Here is a 23073-nt window from a genome sequence, read left to right as displayed (position 1 = left end):
GCACCGGCGGAGTTCAAGTCTGCATATGTCATTGCTCCTTGCTTCTGATTTGCAATGTTTGTGTGTATGGGGGTATGAGTGTAGGTGATGTGTGGGTGTGTGCAGTGCATCCATGTGTTTGGCGGTAGGGGACTCTGTCATGGAAGTTATTGATGTTGACATTTCGCTATATGGAGAATTTTGGAATTGTATTGTGGCTACATCTTCATCTTAATCAACATGATTTGCAGTGACCATACTGGCATAGATTGTGGCTTCATCTTCACGAAATTGATTTACGGATACCATAGAAGCCTAGATTTTGTGTGCATCTTCATAAATGGTATTTACATTAATTGTGGCCTCAAAATTAAAGTGCTTTACATTAGGAATGCTGGACTTTATTATGGCATCTACATCATGCTGCTAATGCTTGGATATATCATGGGCTAAACTGCATAACAATGACTTACAGTGGAAATGCTGGCATGTGTTGTGAACTCTGGTGATATGAACATGTTGTAAAATGCTCCTGTGTACTGTTGACAATATGGCATCTACTACATGTTCTCATGCACTGCTCCAGAGAACCAGTTGTAAAGTGTATGAGTTTTGTATCAATTTTTCTCCAAAAATATGATGTAAAACGTTCCTTTTCATTAGATTATGGACTCTGCTTTATGAAATGATTTACGCTGCTAATGCTCGGATATACATGGGCTAAGCTGCAATACAATTACTTACAGTGGAAATGCTGGCATGTGTTGTGAACTCTGGTATCATGAAAAGGTTGGCAAATGCTGATAATATGGCATCTACAACATTTTTCATGCACTGCTCTAGAGAACCAGTTGTAAATTGTCTGAATTTTTAATTCATTGTTCTCAAAATATATGCTGTAAAATTATCCTTTTCAACAGAGTATTTAAAAAATGTTCTCTGGAGAAACACCCATTTTGCCACCATTACTTATAGCTCTCTTTCTATGCTTGCTTGCTTGTGCTAATTTGTGGAAAATGTTAATGCCTCTGCACTAAATATATTCACCTGCCACCACTGACCTTGAGTAGTTTACAATACCAGTACCCCCTCATTAGTTGCACGATCCCCTTGGCACCAAAAGCAGCCTCTGGGACTGCCATGTACATAAAAAAAGTGACTGCCCGCACACAATGGTGGCAGAAAAATGTGGGTGCCAAGGGCCTGGCGCCACCTCCCTTGTTTCTTTGTTAGGCGTAAGATTTGATTAAAAATGTTGCATCTTTTGGGAGACCGCCATGGGGCGCGGCACAAGATGGCCACAGGCTAGTGTAGCTCCCTTTTATTTATTTTTTAAACCTTTTTTTATTAAACAGCTTGGCAGCAGAACGCAGGCGAACAAGACACAAGGCAAGCACAAGGTAGGTACAGTTAAAACAGTACAGGAATACAGTTAGTGCATCTAGTATGTATCTAGTGTCTAGTATCTAGACAAATCTTATTACACCATTCAAATTCAGAGAAGTCTCAGAAAAAGAGGTAGTCGATATCGTATCGTTAACAGAATCAAACCCTCCAATTGTAAAGGCGAGGCCTGCCCCGCTCAACTAGTCAAAGACTGCGTAGAAACATTAGCACCATTTCTTAAAACCTTCATCAATGCATCTTTCAGGACAAAGTCAGTCCCAACCAGCTTAAAAGAAGCCTGGGTGCGCCCTCTTCTCAAAAAACCCACTCTAGATCCTGAAAACGCCAACAACTATAGATCCATCACAACTGTTCCCTTCGTGCACAAGATCCTCGACAAAGTTGCCTACACACAAATACAGCAATACCTGGAAGAAAATCGCATTTTAGGAAAAAGGCAATTGGGTTTCCGGCCGGGACATGGGACCGAATCGGCCCTACTAGATCTCAAAATCCAACTAAATGACATCATGGACAAAGGCAAACCAGCACTCCTGCTCCTGCTAGACCTATCTGCCGTCTTTGACCTGGTCAATCATGATATTCTAGACACGCAACTCAAAAATGAAGCCCACTTCTCGCCAGAAGCCATCTCCTGGGTCAAATTATTCCTCGAGGGTCGATTTATGAAAGTCTTTTCTGACTCTGCGAGCGCTACCCCCACCACTATCCACTGTGGCGTCCCACAAGGGTCCTGCACTGCCCCCACCTTATAAAACCTCTTCACCCTCCCACTGTTCAATGACCTGGACCGTCGTCACATAGCCTACACCAACTATGCTGACGACACGCAAGTCCTGCTCCCTCTCACAAGGGTCTATGAACAAGACACAGCAGCATTAACCAAGATCTATACAGTCATCCAAACCTGGATGGCAGCCAACGGCCTCTGCTTAAACGGGGACAAAACAGAGATCCTACTAGTTGGCACCAAAGAAACACTAAACAAACTCCCACTGCGGTACAAATCCTTTAATATAGATAACTCCACCATCACAGTCTCCACTGCAGTAAAAACGCTAGGAGTATACCTTGACTCCACCCTCTCCATGACTCGGCAAGTCAATGCCATAGCCTCCTCTGCTGCACTTACCACGAAGGTAATCAATGCTGTTAAACCCTTCCTATCCATTAAAAACTGTCTGTCCGTAGCCAGAGCCACAGTAGGTACCAAATTGGACTACTGCAATGCTCTCTTCTTGGGCACGTCGCCACAAAACCTAACAAAAATGCAAGCCACACAAAACAATGCTCTAAGAGCAGCCCTAAGCATCCCTAAAAGGGAGCACATCTCCCAAGCCAGATAAAATAAATAAAAAGAACGTATACTATTCAAAACCATGGTCATCACCCATAGATGCCTCTCCGCCAAGGCTACGCCCTATCTTTCTGAAAAAATCACCCTTAATACATCCACTAGACCCACTAGGTCACACATGATCAATCAGACCTATGTACCCACATTCAAAAGAAGCAAAGCCGGAGGGTCTAGCTTTCAACACTTAGCACCCAAAAACTGAAACGCACTCCCCACCGCTTTAAGGAACGAAAATTCATACCATGCCTTCCGCAGACTACTCAAAACCACGCTGTTTAACTAACCTCTCCACCCCACCTATCCTACTGTATTTTCACAACTGTATGTAAACAAGCACAACTGTATGTAAATATGCAAATATCCTCTGCATTGTATCTATATATACACCATGTATGCCTGTAACAAGTAAGACTGCTTTCAGCGCCACGGTGCCCCTGGGCAGATGTGCGCTATACAAATCCAAATAAATAAATAGTATGAACATTTTCCATGAAGAACGCATACAGTGCTAACGCAGTGTAAGGGAACCCTTAACTCAGGATAGACAACCTGCATGAGTGGGTGTATTAGTTGGGGAAGATGTATCCGGTGTCGCATTTAAATCTGACATATAGGAGCGGAACTTGAGCCAAACATCCCTAGGCCTCGAGTGGGCTAGTTGTAGGCAGGACCACGTTTCCTCAGTGTCTGAGGCCCATGTGAGAGCCCTGAGCCATTGAGCATGCGTGGGCGGTGCGAAGCCAACAGAGCAGGATGGCTCGTACCGCAAGGAGCATGCAAAGGCCGGCCAGTTTCTTGGAATTTCGGGGTAGCCCGGGAAAGTCATGGAATAGGCACTTCATTGGGGAGGGGTCGATAGGTTGGTCAAGTATAGCAGATACGGTTGTGAACACCATCCCCCAAAATTGGGAGAGGCGGGGACAGGCCCAGATCATGTGTATATAGTCGGCGCCATCCTGTCCACACCTGGGGCATCTTGGGGAGTGATCACCAAGCATACGATGCAACCTGCTCGGGGTATAATGAAACCTATGCAACACCTTTAGTTGAATCAATTTGAAGCGGGAATTAAAAGACACCTGATGTATACGGGCACACATGTGAGCCCAGCGTTCGTCCGTCACCTACACCCCAAGGTCTTCCTCCCACGCCCGCCTTAGCCCGTTGAATTTCGGAGTGGATCTGGATTGTATCATTGTGTATAGCCTAGATATTTTCCCTCTGGTATGTGTGGGGGAAGTCAGTTCTTCAATAGTGGGATCGTCCGGTGGCATTGCTGGAAACATGGGGTAGTTTCGTTTAAGGGTTTTACGTAGAGATGAATACTGAAGCCATGCACTCGGGGCACCCCTCAAGGGCAGGGGCAGGTCGGGCCACTCAACAAAGCTACCCTGCTCAAATACGTCACGGAGCAACTCGTATCCCGCCTCAGCCCATCTGCGCACAGTCGATGGCGGTACACGTGGGATCCCGGGGAGAAAGTTCCACAGTGGGAGATTGCCATGAAATGGATGAGGAGTATCCAGCAATTTCCACGTTTTCGTTAGCGCTAGGGAAGTGCAAGCCACTGGATTCAGTGTATCCCGTGCCGAGGGAACGGGTTGGATCACCAGGGAGCGGATGTCACAGTCGCTAACTGCCAGTTTTTTTAGTCTAACATGTGGAGGACGGTCTGCTGTGTTAAACCAGTAGGATGTTTATTGGATTTGAGAAACCAACCAGTATTTAAGAAAATCGGGGGCCCCGAAACCGCCGTCAGCCATCGGGGTAGATAAGGTACCGAGCTTGAGCCTGACCGCACCCGAATGCCACAAAAAGTTGATACTGCGTGTCAATGCTTGGAAGAAACCCTCGCCCGGCCACAGGGGGACGTTGGTGAACCTGTATAGTAATTGGGGTAATACTATAATTTTCAATATCCCTATTCTACCGCAATTTGCTCCATGCCAGAGTCTTAGCCGCCAGGTGCGCAAGGTAGTTTTGATAGTTCTCCTCGAGGGTCGACTCGAACTGACGTGTTATTTCAATCCCCAGATAAGTGAACTTCGATTGCGCCCATGTGAACCCCATAGTGTCAGGAGGGGGGAGGGTGCATTCCGTGAGCAGAAAAAGCGTAGATTTTGCGCAGTTCACCTTGAGGCCTGAGATGTGCCCGAAGTGGATAACATCTTTCAATATCGGGGGTAAATTAGTGGAGGGGGACCGCACGAGAAGGAGTGCATCATCAGCATATAGGGATATAATATCGGCTTGACCTGCCGAGCGAAGCCCTCTATGTGAGTGGAGTTGTCGAAGCATGTCGGCGAAAGGTTCTATCGCTATAGCGAAAATCAGGGGAGAGAACGGGCAGCCCTGTCTCGTTCCCCTAGCAATATTAAAGAGTGGGGAGCATCTGTCCTCCGTGCGGACACTGGCCACAGGACCTGAGTAGAGTACCTTGACCCAGGAGCGAAAAACAGGCCCGAATTTGCATTGTTCGAGCACCCGCCAGAGGTATCTCCAAGAGACTGAATCGAACGCTTTCTGCATGTCGAGGGTTGCGGCTACCGCCGGCACATTGGGGCTAATCCTGCTAATTATATTAAAAAGCTGTCTCAGGTTCAGAGCGGTGGAACGACCTGGAATGAATCCCGACTGGTCCGGGTATATAATAGATGGCATACAGGGGGCAAGTCTGGTCGCTAACATTTTCGCAAATATTTTGGTATCACAGTTTATCAGGGAAAGTGGGCGATATGAGCCGCACTGGGTGGCAGGTTTACCAGGTTTGAGCAATACAGTAATTGTGGCTTCATGGAGTGATGGGGGGAGTATGACTGCCTCCACCGATTCATCCCAGAGAGCTATTAAATGAGGGAGTAGGAGAGTCTTATAGCATTTATAGAATTCAACCGGGATGCCATCGGAGCCGGGAGCTTTCCCCGAGGAGAGAGAATCTGTGGCCTCCGAAAACTCCTCCGGGGTGAGTGGAGAATCGAGGGAACCCGCGGTCTCAGGAGAGAGGACCGTTTGGGGGAGAGCAGCCAGATAGGAGTCCACCTCTGCCTCCGTGGCCTCGTCCGAATTGGAGTATAGGGCTTCGTAAAAAGCTAAGAACTCCGAATTGATGGCCCGTGATGTGATAGCTAAGGAGCTATCCGGTCTAACAATCCCAGGTATATGTGGAGCACCCAGCTCATGACGGATAAGTCTAGCAAGGAAGCGGCCGGGGCGCTCGCCCTCTCCGTATCTCCTTCCCAGACCGGGACTATCTAGGAATTTCTGTTCTCGTTCTGCCAAAGAACGAAAAACGTCCAGCTCCACTCCTATAGCTGCAAGAGTCGCAGGGGTTGGAGACAGCGAACACTGGGCCTCTGGGCCTCCAGGGTCGATAGCTTGATTTCACTAACAGTGATATCCCTTCGAATTGTTCTAAGTATGCCACTCTCCTTGGACAGTGCTATGCCCCTAATATATGCCTTGAAGGCCTCCCAAAGTGTAGCCTGCAAAGACACTGAGCCCTTATTTATTTAAAAAAACTCCTCAATGGCTACCTCGAGCTCCGATCTGAACAGAGGGTCGAGGAGAAAACGAGGTTTCATCCTCCAGCATCTGGTAAGGTCACAGTCCAGCCCCCAGCCCATGGTGATGGTCACTGGCAAGTGGTCAGATAGGGTCCCAGGGAGGATCTTTAATTGTAAAACATTTTTAATCAGTACATCAGAGATTACCCACCTATCAATTCGGGAATAGGAATCGTGGACTGAAGAGTAAAAGGAATAGACACGGGAATCAGGGTAGAGTAGTCTGCATGTGTCCACAACCGCAAGGCGGGGAAGGGACGACAGTGTAGCATAGGCTGCCCTGGAGAGTTGGCGGGGCCTGGACCCAGATCTGTCAAGGTCTATTTCAAAAATGATGTTGAAGTCCCCACCCCAGAGGATAGGAACCAAAGGGAAACCACCCAGAAGGGATGCGACGTGTGTGAAAAACTCCGGGTCATCTATGTTGGGGCCATAGAGGTTCAGTAAAATCACCTCCCTATTCTGGAGTTTAGCATGGAGTAGAACATATCTACCCTGGGGGTCTATTTGTGAAGAAATAAGTGTAAATTTAAGAATCTTATGAATAATAGTCATACCCCACGACTTTGAGTAGAGAAGTTGGTAAAGTATCTCTGGGGGCCCCACGTCCTGGCAAATCTCATACAATGTTCAGAACGCGCATGCGTCTCCTGTAAGAAAAGGATCTTGGAACCATGCCATTCCGCTTGCAGCTGTATCTGTCTCATTTTTTTAAAATTGCCCAACCCCCGCACATTCCAACTCATGAAAATCAGATTGTTCTCCGTAAAAGGCGCGATAGCGTTCATATCGCCAGGATGATGATGTCAAGTGGGCCGATGTAGCAGCCCTGTAGCCCCATTAACACTGCATTACCCTGCGGTCCGCCCTTGCTGCCAGCGCCAACATTTTTTATAACAAAACACCCATCACAACCCGCCCCCACCCACATCCCTCCACCAACTAGAGGAATGACAACCCCAAAACCCCTTAACCAAATCCAAACCAGTGGCATCAACTCCTGGGGGCTTGTGGGCCGGACTGATGACGCCGCTCCGGACATGTGGCAGATCCAGCGAGAACATGGTGCCTACAATGAAGCTTCGAACGTAACTTGACAAAGATTTTTGGCACAGTTTAACTTGGCACAGTCATGCAGAGTAATCCAACTAACATTTGTTGAGGAGTACAGGTATGGTATATTCTTGTCGTCGGGAGAAAGCCGGTGTCGGCACCTCCCCAACGGGTAAGCTGAGTAGCTGTAGAGGAATAGCTGGAGACGAAGGTCAGCCTGGGAAATGTTCGTCGATAAACCTGGAGGCCTCATCCGGAATCGTGAAGAATGACACCTGATTGTTGTGCTCGACTCGCAGCTTAGCGGGGTATAACATGGAGTATTTGACTCTGTGATCTCTAATCCTTCTCTTTACAGCCAAGAAAGTCTTGCGCTCCTGCTGAACAGCCACCGAGAAGTCAGGGTATAGGTGTATCCTTGCTCCGTGCAGCAGAAGTTCACCTTTAAGTCTTGCAGCTCTGAGGAGGGCATCACGGTCTCAAAAGTTCAGGACACGAGCTATAATGGGTCGTGGAGTCGCACCCGGCTTGGGTTTAGGAGTCGGGGCCCGGTGTGCCCGCTCTATAGCAAACTGCTGAGAGAGCTTTGGTGAATCTAGAAGCACCAGTAATGTATGTTCCACAAAGTCTTCCATCGGCTCTCCGATGCCACTCTCGGGAACCCCGATGATACGGAGGTTGTTACGCCTCGAGCGAGATTCCTCACTTTTCTTCTCCACCTCTAGGACGCGGTTGGACAGAGCCGTGACCTCCGAACGTAGCGCCCCCAGACCGTCTTCAGCGGAGCTCACCCTGGTTTCAACCTCCAATACTCGACTGTCAGTCCTCTCAATGTGAGCCTTGATAGAGGAAATAGTGCCATTCATGTCGTCTAACTTTGAGTGGAGCGTGGTAAAACCCTCACGGATAAAGTCCATCATGTTCTGTGCTTCTGAGGTAGCAAGGGATGAAGTACTGCCAGGGGTCTGCTCGGGGACCTCCTCAGCAGAACTGACCGGAGTCTTCGTGAACATGTTCATGGAGCTCTGTTTTTTCCCAGCCCCTTTAGTCATTGTGACAGCGATGCGACTCAGGAGAGATGAGGGAGAGCCGATCGCACCCCACGCTGCAACGGACAGGACCAACGAGGCACAGCTCCCAGGGGATCCAAGCAGGGAACCGGGCAGCCCGACCACTCAGCGGGCGACCACTCGGGCCAGCGGTAGGAAATCGAAAACGCCTCTTGAAGCCAAAAGAGGACTCTCAGGCAGTGTAGTTGGTTGAGATGGTGGGTCACCCCACGTGTCCGTTGCTCCCCGCGGGGGAAGGATCCAGATGCCCCACTAGGAGGTCAGGAGGTCTAGGAGACGTATCCCTGTCCAAGAATTAGAGAGATCGCGGCTACCTCTGAAGACCGGCCCGCTACAGGGGGGCCAGGGGCGAGACCCAAATCCCCCTGCGCGCAGATAGGAGTCACCACTGTGGTTCACCAAGAGAGTATATGTTGCACCCTTCACTCAGCCCCAATGGGACCCAGGGGTTCATGTGCAGGTCACTCGTTGAATTTGTCAAATGGGCAAGGACACCAGCTCCTCCACCCCGTGGTATCAGTCACACAAAGGTTTAGGGTGAAAGAGATATAGGGGGCCACGATGATAACTCCAGAGCCCGGGGGCCCCCCCAGCCTCGATGGCAAAGGTTGGCAGGATACAATCCAAGCAGCGCTGGGGAACCCGAAGTCAGGTGTCCTGAAAGGAGGAGGAGCGGGGCCAGGGCAGAGCCTCGAGTGTCGTAGAGTAACCGGCACGGGGCAGCGGGGCTGGATGATGTGGACTATAGGGGATCCCAGCCAGTGTAAGGGGCACCAGCCAGGGTAACCAGCAGGCCGCGGCAAGGCCACCAGGTACCCGGGCCCCTCCAGGTGCAGACAAGGTCTGCGCCACGCTGAGAGGGTACGGGAGGATGTCGATGCGATCACTCCGTAGGGGGTTGCAGAGGGCACCCTGCGTGGTGGATGAGCTGAGCCGGGGCAGGATCCGGGCCACAGCAAGTCACTCGGCGGGAGCAAGCAAGTCTCAGGGCGTCCTCCATTGGGTGCGGGCAGTTGATCTCCGCTTCGAGACAGGGGTTAGCAGCCCTCAGTGGGGGTGTTAGAGGATCCCCATCCCCCGCGTACCTTATGGCCGCCAAGGGTCTGGCAACCCAGTCCACGCCACCAGGGGAGCGCGGCACCCGGCGTCTGTTGGTGTGCCGCAGCTCTACCCTGGGCGCTGAAGTCTCGTTGATGGGGGGGGGGGGCAGCGAGGGGGACAGCAGGATGAAGGCCGATGTAGGAGTCGATGAGGGCCGAAGTAGGAGCTGCCCAGCGCGGGTGCCGGCTCAGCACACGAGGGTCACAGCGGTTACAGTTCTAATATCTGCGGTGCTCTGCGCCGCGTTGTACTGCCTAAGCAACCGCGTGGCTCGCTCCCGATCGTCGCCGCAGGGGTGTTCCACCGCTCAACGGGCCTCCACAAGGGTGGTCAGGTGTCCCAGTTCCGGGGGCCTAGACTGTCTGAATCTCCTCGAGTGCCGGATTTCGGCACGCAGATGCGCAGACTTTGGGGGATGGTCGCGGCAGTTCCCAATCACAGGGTTCCTGACGCCGTTTTTCTTTGGGATTTGGACCAGATGATCCCTGCTCCAGCAGCTCGCGAATCTCAGCAGCCTGGTACAAGTTGTAGATCGTAGAGGCACAAGATCAGGATCGAGGGATCTGCCTGCCACAGAGCTCACGTTTCAGGTGGCCACCTTGTTCGGCGCACAACAGCGCCCCCTTTAGTGTAGCTCCCTTTTGAACGGGGATGGAACCGCAATAAAATGATCATCCAAACAATCAAACAGCGGTATGAATGAAGGAAAACTAACACTACATCAACAGGACCCAGTAGAACTTTGCCGCAAGAAAATCGGTGCAGGTCTTCCCATAAAACGGAACAGCGGCTGCCTCACTCTAACAGAGCCTGCATAAGCCCGCCAAAAACCACGCTCTCCTCCAACGGACACCCAGGCTGTGGGCAGCGATCCTTCCCAACGGAGCACCAAACAGTCCTGATCAGCTGCGGAGCAGAACTTCAGCTCCCCTATCCAGCGGATCTGGCCTGACAACCCTCATAGCCCGCTACCACAATGCCTGCTTCTCCTCCTCACCTACGGACACCCTAACAGTGGGCTTGAATGGACGTGCACCGCAGCTACCCCGTGGCCAGTGGTGGAGAGACGCTGGGACGCTGACCCCTGGGCCGCGGGAAGAGGGGCACACAGTCAGCCAGAGCGACCGCGGCAGACAGCATGTGACAGCCCCCCTAGCATCCAGCAGCCCACCAACGTGCAGAAGAGCGGCCCTGTCTGCCTACCACAGAAACCCAGATACGGAGCCATAAGCAGCCACGCCATCGGAATACATCCCAAGTAAGAGGGGCTGGGAGGGGAGAGACCCGGCGAGCGGAGGCCGCCTCACCCCCCATAACTGAAGAAAGGCTCTGCATTAGCCTATACCACGGGCGATCCTAGAGCGACCCGGCTCCCCCACAAACTTTCTAGCCGGTCAAAGCATGCACCACAAGGGCTCCGCCCCCACTATCCCAGTGCAAAGCGACGTACCTAAAGGAAGGGAGAGCTAGCAGCGTGAGACATCTGGGGAGGACCGAGGGAACTCCATCGGAGCATGAGACAGCTGGAACGGACTGCGTTAACTCCATTGGTGTGGAAGGCCACAACCTGTGAACCCCTGCAAGGGGCCCAAAGTACTGCGAACTTCACTGTAACTAGCAGAGGGGCACCCAACAAAGAACACTTCCAAAGCCCCCTGTTGGGGCTCCCACTAGGCAAGAGGGAAAGACGACCAGCCAGTGCACAGCACTTGGGAGGGAGCCCGACTTCTACTCATGGGCCGGGACCATTCCACAATCCCCGGCCCCAAATAGCTGCATTTTGCCCCCACCGCTACCCCACAGAGCAAGAGGGGCACCAGTTGACAAAGCGCAAACCGCTTACATAGGAAAGCCAGCGCTCCACGCTCAGCCCCTAACTAACGGCGGGCCAGCCACCAAAAATCTCTCAGCCACAGTGCCCACTGGATGCCTGCCAATCCCACGGGCAACAGCTCAACCACCCTGCAAACTGGCAGTTGTGCTTCTTCCCCCTGGAATTGCGGCTGCAGGTCTAAAGACAGAGTGCAACGCCAGGGACACCCCGAGGAGGGTACCCTCAAACAGAGGCAGGCATCAATATATAGGGGGGGAGCCAGGATACTCTCCCCGTTCCGGCAAGCGCACTCGCTCTCAAGCACGCCAGGAAACCTAAGAGGGCAGAGTTCCTACATGGAACACAGACCCACAGCGACAGGACTCATTGACCCAGCGGGCTCCAGGAGGAGGACATGGCACATTGAGTTGAATGAGCATGCAAAAAGGAACCAGCGCACCAACACCAGTAGACCTCCCAGCATCCGCTACACCCAGCCAGCCAAGGCGATCCAATCAGAATAAGGCGGAGATGGACACCCAGACGCAGTTACAGACCATCCTCGCAGAGATGCTAATTATTGAGCAAAGGACTCATGAAACAAACACAGTACTGGACATTAAGCAGGATCTACAGGAAGACCAAACCAACCTAACTGCGCAGGCAGAACGCATCACGGATAATGAACAACAGATCAGCGCACTGGAGGACAACTATACAACTACAGAAACTGACCTAGATGGGGTCATAAGGTAGGTCCAGAGAATTGGCGAGAAAATAGATGACCAAGAAAATCGCTCCCGCTGTAACAACCTTCGAGTGGTTGGTATACCTGAAAACGCCAAAGGGGCGAACCTCAAGACATACATACACAGCTTCCTATGCGACACCATCATGATAGAGAACCCTCAAGATCTCACAATCGAGAGGATACACAGGGCACTATTACCCAAACCGCTGCGGGAGCAACAACCTCGGATCGTGACCATGCGCCTGCTCAATTTTCAGCATAAAATGCAGATTCTCAAAGTTTACAGGGCGGCAGGCCCCATCAAAATTGGCTCAGCCGACATTCGTATCTTCAAAGACTACTCGCTGGAAGTCTCCAGGCGCCGCAAAGAATTCAACCCGATCTTTGAGGCTATGAAAGACTCAGAACTCCGCCACTACTTAAAATTTCCAGCGACATGGTGTGTCCAAATTGGCAAACAGTGGCACAGCTTTGAGGACCCAGAAGCAGCATGGCGCCTCCTCCAGGAGCATGAGATAGTCACAACAGACTTTGAACAACAACCATCAGGTCACAGGCGCCTGGAATCCGCCGGTCTCCCAGCTTGGAAAGGTCTCAGTCAAGCGGGAAATGGCACAAGATCAACAGACGGCCGAAAGGCTGGGGGCCGAAGCGCTGAATGTACAACCAGACATCGATAAGCAACACAAAATCCCCAAATTCACAAACAATGCCCTCGGGTCCTGTCTGGGACTAGACTAGCAATGGAAATCTGGATCCTGTTGAAAGACGCACTCATCGCAGATCCTAAAATATAATCAAGCAACCATGATTGTCACACGTCAGTAGCCGTCTCCGGCAAGTGGAGATAGGCCGCTGCCTCATGAGGCTAATATGGCGGCAAGAAACACCCAGTGCCGGGTGTGGCACGAGTAGAGGGGGGACGCAGAAAGCAGCGCCACCATATAACCTCCTGCCTTGGCACAAGGGCCAACTGTTGGGGCTAGGCCGCGGTTTAGGCCTAAACAACGTTTGAAATTCACGGTTTGGTTAAAAGTTAGCATAGACTCATGTTGGAGTCACTTTGAGTTGTTTGCTCCCAGGGTAAAACAGCGGCGCCATTACAGCACAGTTATCATACATTGTCACTTGCTAAGACAAGGCCAAATGACTAACAGTAAGTCGGGTAATACGCTTTCACACAAACCATGGCACTCTCCATTAACCTACTGACACTAAACATCCAGGGCTTGGGTCACCCCATCAAGCGCAGAAAAATGCTCAACACCTTGAGGGACCTCCAAGGGGACATCATTTTCCTCCAAGAAACACACCTGGGGATCCTTGAATCAGCAAAACCCCAGAGGGGCTGGGTGGGTACTGTGATTCACTGCCCATGCCATGCGAAGAGAGGGGTAGCCATACTAGTCAACAAACGGGTCCCTCCCCAGGTCAAGCACACAGTCACTGACACAGTCACTGACAAGGAGGGCAGATTCATACTTGCTTAAGGCCTCATACACCAGCATGCCATCACTCTCCTAAACGTATATGCGCCCACATCGGACACGCCGCATTTCTTCACAAAGATGTTTGTGACCTGCGCACAGTACATGGGAATCTCACGTTTATAAGGGGCGACCTCAACCTAACCCTTGACCCTCACTTGGACCGCCAAGGCAGCACCACAGGAAGCACTAACCCGCTGAAGAAACGGACCGCCCTACAGACAATAATACACGACTTTCGTCTGATCGACATAGGGAGGCACAAACACGTGCAAAAACAGGACTATACATTCTACTCACAACCACACGACACCTACTGGCTGGATTACTGGATGATCCCCGCAAACACACGCTACCTAGTGGAAGATTGTACGATCCTCCCGACCACCCTATCCGATCACGCTCCTGTCTGCCTAAGAATCACCCTCCCTGACACACAGTACCAGCTTCCCCCTTGGAGACTTAACTTGCACACGCTCCAATACCTTGACCTAGTTGAACAACTAGCAAAGGACACTGAGCGGTTCTGGGAAGCCAATCTAGCTCAAGACTACTCTGCCCATAAGTGCTGGGATGCATTCAAAGCTTATATGAGGGGCCAATGCATTTCACTATGGGTGCACAAACGTAAAGCGTGGGGGGAAGAAGCACCCCGCCTAACGGAGGAATTAGGCAAAGAAGAGAAAACCCACAAAAAAACTAGGAATTAACTCTTGAAACCTGCACTGAATAAACTCTGCAGCAGAATCGACCAGCTATCAGCCGACAGGGCCCAAAAATCATACACCAGTTGATCGCAGTAATACTACTCGGAAAGCGACAAGCCCCTTAGGTCAAAGGCAAGCAGCGCAAACGATAGTTTCCATTCAAGATAAGGAGGGGAAACAATTGCAAGGCCCCTGACATCCCCCAGCCCAAGAAATAGAAGGTTTCTTGGACTCTATACAGATCCCTAAAATCCCTGCAGACCATCTAGCAGCCCTGGGGGCACGAATCACAGCTGCTGAAATATCTAACGCTATAACTGCACACTCCGCGGATCCCCATTGACTTCTATAAGGAGCTGGTAGAAGACTTGGCACCCCGGCTGGAGGAAGTATTTAACAAGGCTATATCCATAGGCCACCTGCCCCAATCGATGCTCGCCACAAATATTATTATGCGGCTCGTATAGGCCCATCTCTTATAAACGCAGATGCCAAGATACTCACAAAATGCCTGGTGAAACGCATTGAAAACAGCCTCCCGAACATCATCCACAAAGACCAAACTGGCTCTATACGGAATAGACACTCAAACGATGTCCACCTTTTTAGGTCCTGGCATATGCCCGCTATTTTCTGGGGATAGTTTAAGTCCCTGAGGTCGCCCAGCGAGGTGCTGATGTGAATACCGAGGTATTTGATATGCTGCGTTTGTAAAGAGAAGGGTAGCATATCAAATACCTCAGTATTCACATCAGTGCCTCACTGGGCGACCTCAGGGACTTAAACTATCCCCAGAAAATAGCGGGCATATGCCAGGACCTAAAAAGGTGGACATCCTAAACCTCTCTTTGACCAGGCGGATAAACGCTCTAAAAATTATCCATTTTCCCAAGGTCACGTACATCGCAATGATGATCCCCATCAGCCTGACAACCACCTCCCTAAAGGAGTTAAACAAAGGAATCACCAAGTTCATTTGGAGAGGGAAGAAGGCAAGAATCCACCTTCCAACCCTACAAGCCACAAAGACGAACGGAGGACTTGCAGCCCCATCCCTTAAGGCATACTACCAAGTGGCGCAAGTGTGCTGGGTGAAACGCTGGCTGGACACATCAGACGACTACAGCTGGAGGGCAATGGAGGGTGAGCTGATGAAACCCTTGAACCAAATCGAGACAATGGCCATACCCCCAAAAAGGCTCCTGCCCATCATAGGGAAACACCCCATACTCGGGCCCACACTCGGGGCAGCACAAGGGATCCAAACTAAGCATGCACCACCATGGTCCAGCATCCGGCCGGTACTATCCTACTGGCACACAGGCAGAACGCACCCTAAGCAGGACCACGAGTGGGCCAACGTTAGGATAATGGACATACAGGAGGGAGTAGCACTGCAGCCGTACCAAGACGCTTGCGTGTGGCTGGGCCTGGGGCTGGGTGACTGGCTCTCATACCACACAATCTGTACCCCGATACGGCGCCATACCACACAGCCCCCGGACCCCTGCTCCCTGCGAGACTGAGATGGAACTACACCTCGATTCCTTCCCACGCCTCCGCACATTCTATCAAATGGAAATCCTGAACAACCAGGGACGGAACTACACACTTGCACGCAACTGGTCGGAAGACCTGGGGGTTCAAATAGAAATATCGGACATCCCAGATTACTTTTCCGCCATACCATTAAGTTCCATCAACCTCAGAAATAGAGAGATCCAGTACAAAATTGTGCAGCGGCTGTACTTCACCCCCTCTACTTTGCACCGGATGGGGAACTCCCAAACAAACCAATGCTGTAGAAAATGCGTTGCCCCAGGCACAATGGGACATATTCTCTGGCAATGCCCCAAGATCTCCCAATACTGGAGCGATGTGCACAAGCAGATAAGCAAAATCAGAGGGGCCACGGTCACATTCACACCCGGGGTAATGCTCTTGGGGGGGTGTGATAGAGCAGATAGAGATAGGCTAGACACTGTATTGATTTACATGAACTTTGTTTATTAATTAATTCCTTTTTTGTATTATAACATCAGTATTTGACCGTACTGGCAACTTCCTGACCTTAAGTTCAGCTAGCGGGTTTCCCTTTACTTGGCATTTTAACCATCAGGCTCATAGTTCATCGGGAGAGTCTCTATTTCAGTGTTTCGGCCAGAACAGATGATTCCTTTTCAAGTAATCAGTCCTGTTGCTTGAACAAGGTTTAACAGTTCAACGTTTCTTTCGAGGTCTTTATCCCTTAAATTACATGACAGTTCAGTTAGGTCTCTCTCTTTCCTTTAGGGCAGTTTATAAATGTTTCAGTCTCAGTGTTCTTTTTTTATTCCCAGTTAGACACCCTTTCTATTTTTCTAATGGCCGCTTTGGCTCTGTGAGCCCATCTCCTCTAACATTCTACACGGACCTCTCTCACCTATTTGGGAGTTCACCGGCTCCTTGGCTGGCTCTCTGCTTGGCAGCGCTCCTCTCCGGACTTTCTGCGACCTCTCAGACTTGCTGCCCTGGTAGATGGAGCTTGACGCGGCTCCAGTGAGCCTCTCGGGACTCGGCTCTACGGCTGCTACACAAGCTCCGCCCCCTGCAAAGGTGGGGGGCTTATCAGCACAGTGCTCTCAAGCTGCTCCTTCCAGCGGACGTAGCATTTCGTTCGGCTTCACCTCTGCAGGTTCTTTCATGAGGACCGGAGTTGAAACTGAGCTGATTCTAAACAGCTGCCGTGTTACATTTTCTCACGACAGTCCTGTCAACTCCATATGCGTTACCAGTCTCTGTATCGAGCGGAGCCCAGAGCTGCCTCTGCCCGACTTCGTTATTTCTCCCCGCTCTTCGTTCGTATCATCAGCTGTTCAGCTTTACTTTCATCAGGTACCTGACGGTTGACAGCAGCCAGGATTCTCTGCTCTGACTTCCATGGCCTCACTTCTCAATACTTCTTAACTTTTACAATACTCTTCACGAGACGCTCAACTGGAGCGTACCTCGACTTAACTTTAAAAAGGATCAGTTAATAGGCCCATTCATACAGTGGCTCCTCTTCTGAAGGGCCCCGTTCTTCCTCCGTCTTCTCCACTCCCTATCAAATCAAAACACAACATCAAAAGCCAAGTCCAGTATTCAAGCAAAGCACCTTGTCTCCCCTCTCACCCTTTCTCTCATTGGAGCATTTGCTTGTCTATTACTAAGAGAAGCCCTCCCTCCAAGACCTTTTATGACATCAGTCCTGGAGTCCTGCAGCTTACTCTTCCTGGCAACCACACAAAGAATTGATTGTATCTCCCCATTCAATTGACTCAGAGGTGCCCCAGCTTCCTCTGGCTCATCACAGGGGGGATGCAGATGCCTGGCACGAGGATGGGCTCACCTGTAAACTTATAGGCCTACTACTATTCACGGCAAGGAAACGCCTCATAATCCACTGGAAAGCCAAAGATCCCCCTCTGCCGCAGAACAAACCAGACTCCTCGCAAAAATCTGCAAGATGGAATGCGCGGCTGTCGTGCGACAACAACCCCAAAATCCCCTACGAGCATTAAGAATGATAAAGTTCGAAGAACTGACAGACCCATACACATAGACAGAACAAAGTGCGGAGAGTCTAGCGCACAGAATTCAGAAGCACGACCTGCACCCCAATACGAGACAGAACGGACTATGTCCACGAAACAGGACGCCCATCCACATGTGGGCCGAACAGTACAGAACTTCAAGGGAGCCACTCATAGTTAGGGGGAGGTGGTGGGGGGCAAGGGAGTTGATGTTGTTTGTTGAAGGGGTAGGGGGAATACCAGGGGGAGGGGTGCCGCTAATAAGGCTATGTGCCTAACGGCTACTTGTAATTTCAAAAGCCACACTAACGCTATGTATCATTGATATAATGTCTTCTTCTGTGCTCAACCGCATCAGCATACTGAATCATACTGTATGTAACCGGACTCAAATAATGCCAATGAAAAGAATTTACAACATTCCACCAGCCTCATCTGTCGTGAATTGTCACTTCTACCTCTGATCCCATGTAGTTAACTGAAAGGTGGGATTTGTGTTAGAGCTCCATGCGTGATTTTCTGATTCTTCTTTTTGCCATATCTTTTTCTCAGAGGGCCAGTTTGCTATTCATGCAGGGCTTTGTCCCTTTGACAAAATGAGGGCTTTGTCCCTCTGATGAGCTTGGAAATGGGGGTTGCAGTCAGGGCAAGGAACCACAAACTCAGTTCACACTATGCAGTGTGTTTGTGTGCTTCTTACTGTCTTCAGGGGGGGGGGGGTGGTAGTGTGGGGGTGTGTTTGGGGGTGTTTTAAGATTTCCAACTTAAAGCTGATGGAAAGCCTGCTGGATATCTGAAGGATGCACATTTCTTCTTAGTCTCTTTTGCCTGTGGTGGGAGGGCTTTGGAGCTCCTGGAGATAGCCCATCCTCTGCCTCCAGGGGTCATATCACAGAGCGGGCAGATTCTTCCTGCCCCACAGAGTTTCCCACAGCCAAAGGGACTTCATCACACATCCCTTGTGTAGATCAGTGATCAAACAATACAATGCTAAAATCCCTTTGCCTCACTGGACACATCCTTGTCAGTCAGGGGTCACTCACAGCCTACCAACAAGTGGATTCTACTTCAAACACACACAAGAAACCTGTTTCAAAGTGTTAACTGACATGGTGGTTTTACATTTTCATTGCAGTGATAAACGCAAAAGATTTCTGGAAATTAAGTGGTGTAGCAAACTGCACTGAAGCCTTATTTGAAAAAATGAAAACATCCATAGAAACGAATTTAATGCACATTCAGAGTGACACTGCATCAGAAGAAGGTAATGTGCATTTTCTTTGCCTTTCTACACCTGACTATATGCAACAGCTTTGTTTTGTACATAATTACACATTCGGATTGCCTCGACCAGGGACATTCGATATTCACAGTAATGCACAGAACTTGGTCATAATGGTGAAATTAATTACTAAATGTGCCCCAGCTGATGTGTGAGGAAGATAGGATTGCTGGTGTGATAGAAATTTCACTGCTGCTTCCGCTTGTTCTCTCAGCTATGACCTAGGTAACTATGGAAACCCCTCCTGGCACATATGGCCACTTCCCTAGTCCGATCCTAGTCAAACCTTCATTATGTTCTGAATAGAAGAAAATTGACATTTCTTCCTGATGAATTTAAAATGTTGAAAAATTACTTGTTCCCACAAAGCTTCCCTGTGAGTCGCTAAGTCTGTGCTCCCCCCCCCACTGATATCCCTTCATTTGTTTACCAGTACATGTACATATACATCATACAATACAGTATATTAATATCCAATATTTGCTAGTTCACTGTGGCTTTAAATCTGATTAGAAACTAGTAGTGTGCAAAACAAATTTAATACATTAATTATGTTTCTAATTAAATTAATAAATTGCACCATCCCCTTGTACACTATTGCAGAGCCTGTGGGTCTTTTTTCTGCAGCACTCAGTGCCTTGGATTTCTCTTCCATTCATCAATATGAAAGTTAGATGCATGCATCAGTTGTATATATAAACCCATAAAAAAACTCCAGGTTTACAAACTCTGCATAGGAAATATTTCTCCTTCACTGAATGTAAGTATGTGCAGAAAATAAAATGCCAAAAATCTTGTCAGCATGTTTATTTTACTCCAGTTGTAAGTTTAATGTAAAAATGCCCTTACTTTATGCATGTAAAATGTGTGTTTATTTGAGGACAGGGTGTAATTTCGAACAGAAATCAAATTCAAAGTAGGCAATAACAGAGCAGAGTCAGACCAAAGGTAAGGTGCCCTTCCATAGGAGCATTGTTGCATTGAGAGAGGAATTCCCAGTACTGAATGGTAAGAATAAGTACCTAAACCAGGGGCAGGCATTGGAGGACATTAAAACATTGAAACATTAAAACATTTTTAACAATGAGAGCCTGGGGTTAGTATTTGCATATTGTAAAACAGGCATGTTATCGAGAGAGGTGACACAGACAACACATATATATATATAAACAAAGATATATTAATGATCAGCATGGTGTAACGCCTAACTAACCCTAGGATATAGTGGGATTTTCCATGCCTAAAGAAATCTAAGAAAGGTCTCTGACTATACGTCCAAACCAAATGTCCGTCTGTGTCAAAACCTATGCCTGTCCTCGCAACTGCAACAAAATCTAGTGGGGAAGTGTTCTCAACGAAATATAAGTGTTCAAGTTCAATATAGTTCCAATGTACCTTCGTATCAAGGAGGTTTGATCACGTTATGATGTTGTCTTTTGTAGGTTCACTGGCATCACAGTTTGCATCAAAAGGTGGTCTTCGGTTTCCCTTCCTCAAGTTCAAATGTAATCAAGTTCATGCAACACTGTGATCTTGGGACTCCCTTCCAATCGATAAACACTCTCCAGTTCTTTGGTTCTCAGGGTTCTCTTCACCAAGATTTACACTGAACAGTTAATTTGCTTCCTCTGTTAAAAAGTTCATAAAAGAATACCTGATTCATTTGACGCATTCTTTGGTTAGCTTCACCCAGGAATAAACTTCTTTGCTGCTTTTCCAAAATGTGGGGGTTTCTGGTCTAGGCACAGTTATCAGACCACACAGTCCACCCATTACAGGTCACGCAACCACATGCCTTGTGATATGACTCTTGTTGGTAATGTCCATGTTAGAGAACTTCCTGGCCTGGGCACAGTTGTCAAACCACACGGTCCACCCATCACAGTTCATGCAACCAGAAGTTTTCCCAAAGCTGTTGTTCAGTTCCAATGTTCAAGACTCTTCACTTTCACATTATTCTTAAAGTGCTTTTCTGATAGTGGGTTACTTGATATACTTGATTGTCCCAGAATGTTTATACAATCTTTAGCACTTCTAATCAAGTAACAGCTTTCTTTTCATTCAGTATTTCACAAATGTAACATTTACTTGGTTTCACTCAAACCACGACTTTCCTGCTGCTCAAGGTTCAGGAAATGTAATGTTGCATTCATCAGGATAGCACCTTTCATTCTGTTTGGCTTTCAATAACTGTCAGTTTCCACTTGTGTCTGCTTAAGCAGCACCTTTCAGGCAGTTTGGTATTCAATAAATGTAGTTTTCACGATTTAGTGGACCATTACCAATTCCAAGGTCCCTTACAGGGTCTCTGTAGCTCTGTTCAGCGGCTTCTCCCGAGCAGGAAAACCAACTTGTCGCTTGGTTCCGCCTCTGCTCCCTAGCAGCACCTGCTGTAAGCCTTCCCTCACAGTGGCTCCTAGTCACCTCGGCAAGACTCTCTGGATCTTTGTCGGCGTCTCTGCTTCTCGCTCCTCAGCGCGGCAATTCTTCAGTTCTCTTTTCCTTCTGCGACTGCACCTCCCATGGGCTTCTAGATTCCACCTTTTATACTCTCCTCTATTACTAACAGGCTGCAGGTGAAATGAGGTATCCTTAATTGCCTGACCCTCCTTGAGTCTGTTAGTGTGACATGTCTGATTTTCATTGTCACATGCCTTCAGGCTACTCTTCTTCGTCTCAGTACCAGAGTGGTGTTTATAATAGGAAATCTGCACTACTCCTAGTTGCCTCTTCTTCTTCTCATTACTTAAGGGAAAACTATAGGGGTGGATGGGATGATATTTGCAATTGCCCATAAATGCTAAAGGAGTGGAGGGTAGATCAATATCAGGAAGGGGGTTAGGGGGAATATCATGTCTCATCTTCAGGTACCCTCTCTCCAATCCCCAAGGACCCTCCACTCGGGTGATACTTCCTCGCTTGGAATCCACGGTTGGGATCCAAAAGCAATAGCCCTTCCCTGGCCACCTGAATAGAAGATCACTGGGGAGTAGATGTAAGAGTTCAGGTTTCTCACAATATTTACAAGTTGCATTCAGTTGTCTGAGGGTATAATACAGGAGAGGTGATAAATCCCTTGATATAGAACAGTGATTTCATGATTTCCTGGCAACAATGTCTGCTTACGATTAGGTACGAATCATAATGATGTACACACTTGCTTAAACTAATACCAATATGGTTGAAATTAATATAAGTGTTTCTGTGTTTTTGTTTTTCTTCTAAACAATCACTTTTGCTCTTTTGTTAATGTCTAGGGTGTGCCATATTGTGATATCTTTTGGAAATGTTTTCATGACATTTTGACAATACTGATACACAATAGATAAATTGACATGCAATTTAATGGTTATTAACTTACATACACCTAGAGAGCGAACAATGTATCTTCGACTGCGCTTTCTCCTTCATCCCTCACATGGATCTTACTAAGAAGTCTCACTTCCAGCTCCACCTCCTCAGAGGCATTCTTCCTTTCCTCACCTTCCCCCAGAGGCTCAATGTCTCCAGAGATCTTCTCCTCTCCAGGTTGTACTGCTGCAACATCCTCTTTCTCAATCTCCGTTTTTCCTCCCTACGCTCCCTCAAGCTAATCCACAATAGTTATCCTTAGCCTCTAGCCCAGGGACTGTAACTCCCCAGCCCTAAAATCTCTCCACTGGCTCCCGGTGACTGCAAGGATCAAATTCAAGACCCTCTGCATCATCCACAAGGCCTTCTGGGGCCTGGGACCACGCTATCTCCAACTTTCTCTCCCTAAATAATCCCCTTGTAGAGCCCTACACTCCTCTGACTCCATTTCTTTGACTGTCAAATGCTTCTCCAAGCAGAGGGTGGGGGGTAGGTCTCTCTCCTCGGCTGGTGCCTCCCTTTCGAACAGCCTCTCTGCCACTCTCAGAATTGAGCCGGACCACCTCAAGATCTGTAAACTGCTCAAAACTCTGCTGTT

The 23073-nt window shown here is 49.0% G+C and overlaps 1 protein-coding gene across 3 annotated transcripts in view; it reads left to right on the top strand.

Moving 5' to 3' along the window:
* PHF11 (PHD finger protein 11) overlaps positions 1 to 23073 on the top strand; it is a 1101640-nt gene that overhangs the window by 957510 nt on the left and 121057 nt on the right. Inside the window, exons 13-14 of one of the 3 annotated variants that reach the window (XM_069639871.1) lie at positions 1335 to 1379; positions 18978 to 19106. The exons of 1 other annotated variant lie outside the window; for it this stretch is intronic. In XM_069639871.1, coding sequence (XP_069495972.1) covers positions 1335 to 1379; positions 18978 to 19106 — 174 coding nt within the window. The remainder of the gene's footprint in view (positions 1 to 1334; positions 1380 to 18977; positions 19107 to 23073) is intronic. One more of the 3 variants, XM_069639872.1, reaches the window with a different exon arrangement.

This window comes from Ambystoma mexicanum, chromosome 7q, assembly GCF_040938575.1.
Source record: "Ambystoma mexicanum isolate Mex_15411 chromosome 7q, UKY_AmexF1_1, whole genome shotgun sequence".
Taxonomy (NCBI): domain Eukaryota; kingdom Metazoa; phylum Chordata; class Amphibia; order Caudata; family Ambystomatidae; genus Ambystoma; species Ambystoma mexicanum.
Note: the sequence above shows the minus strand (reverse complement) of the source record. Positions and strands in the feature narration are given on the sequence as shown.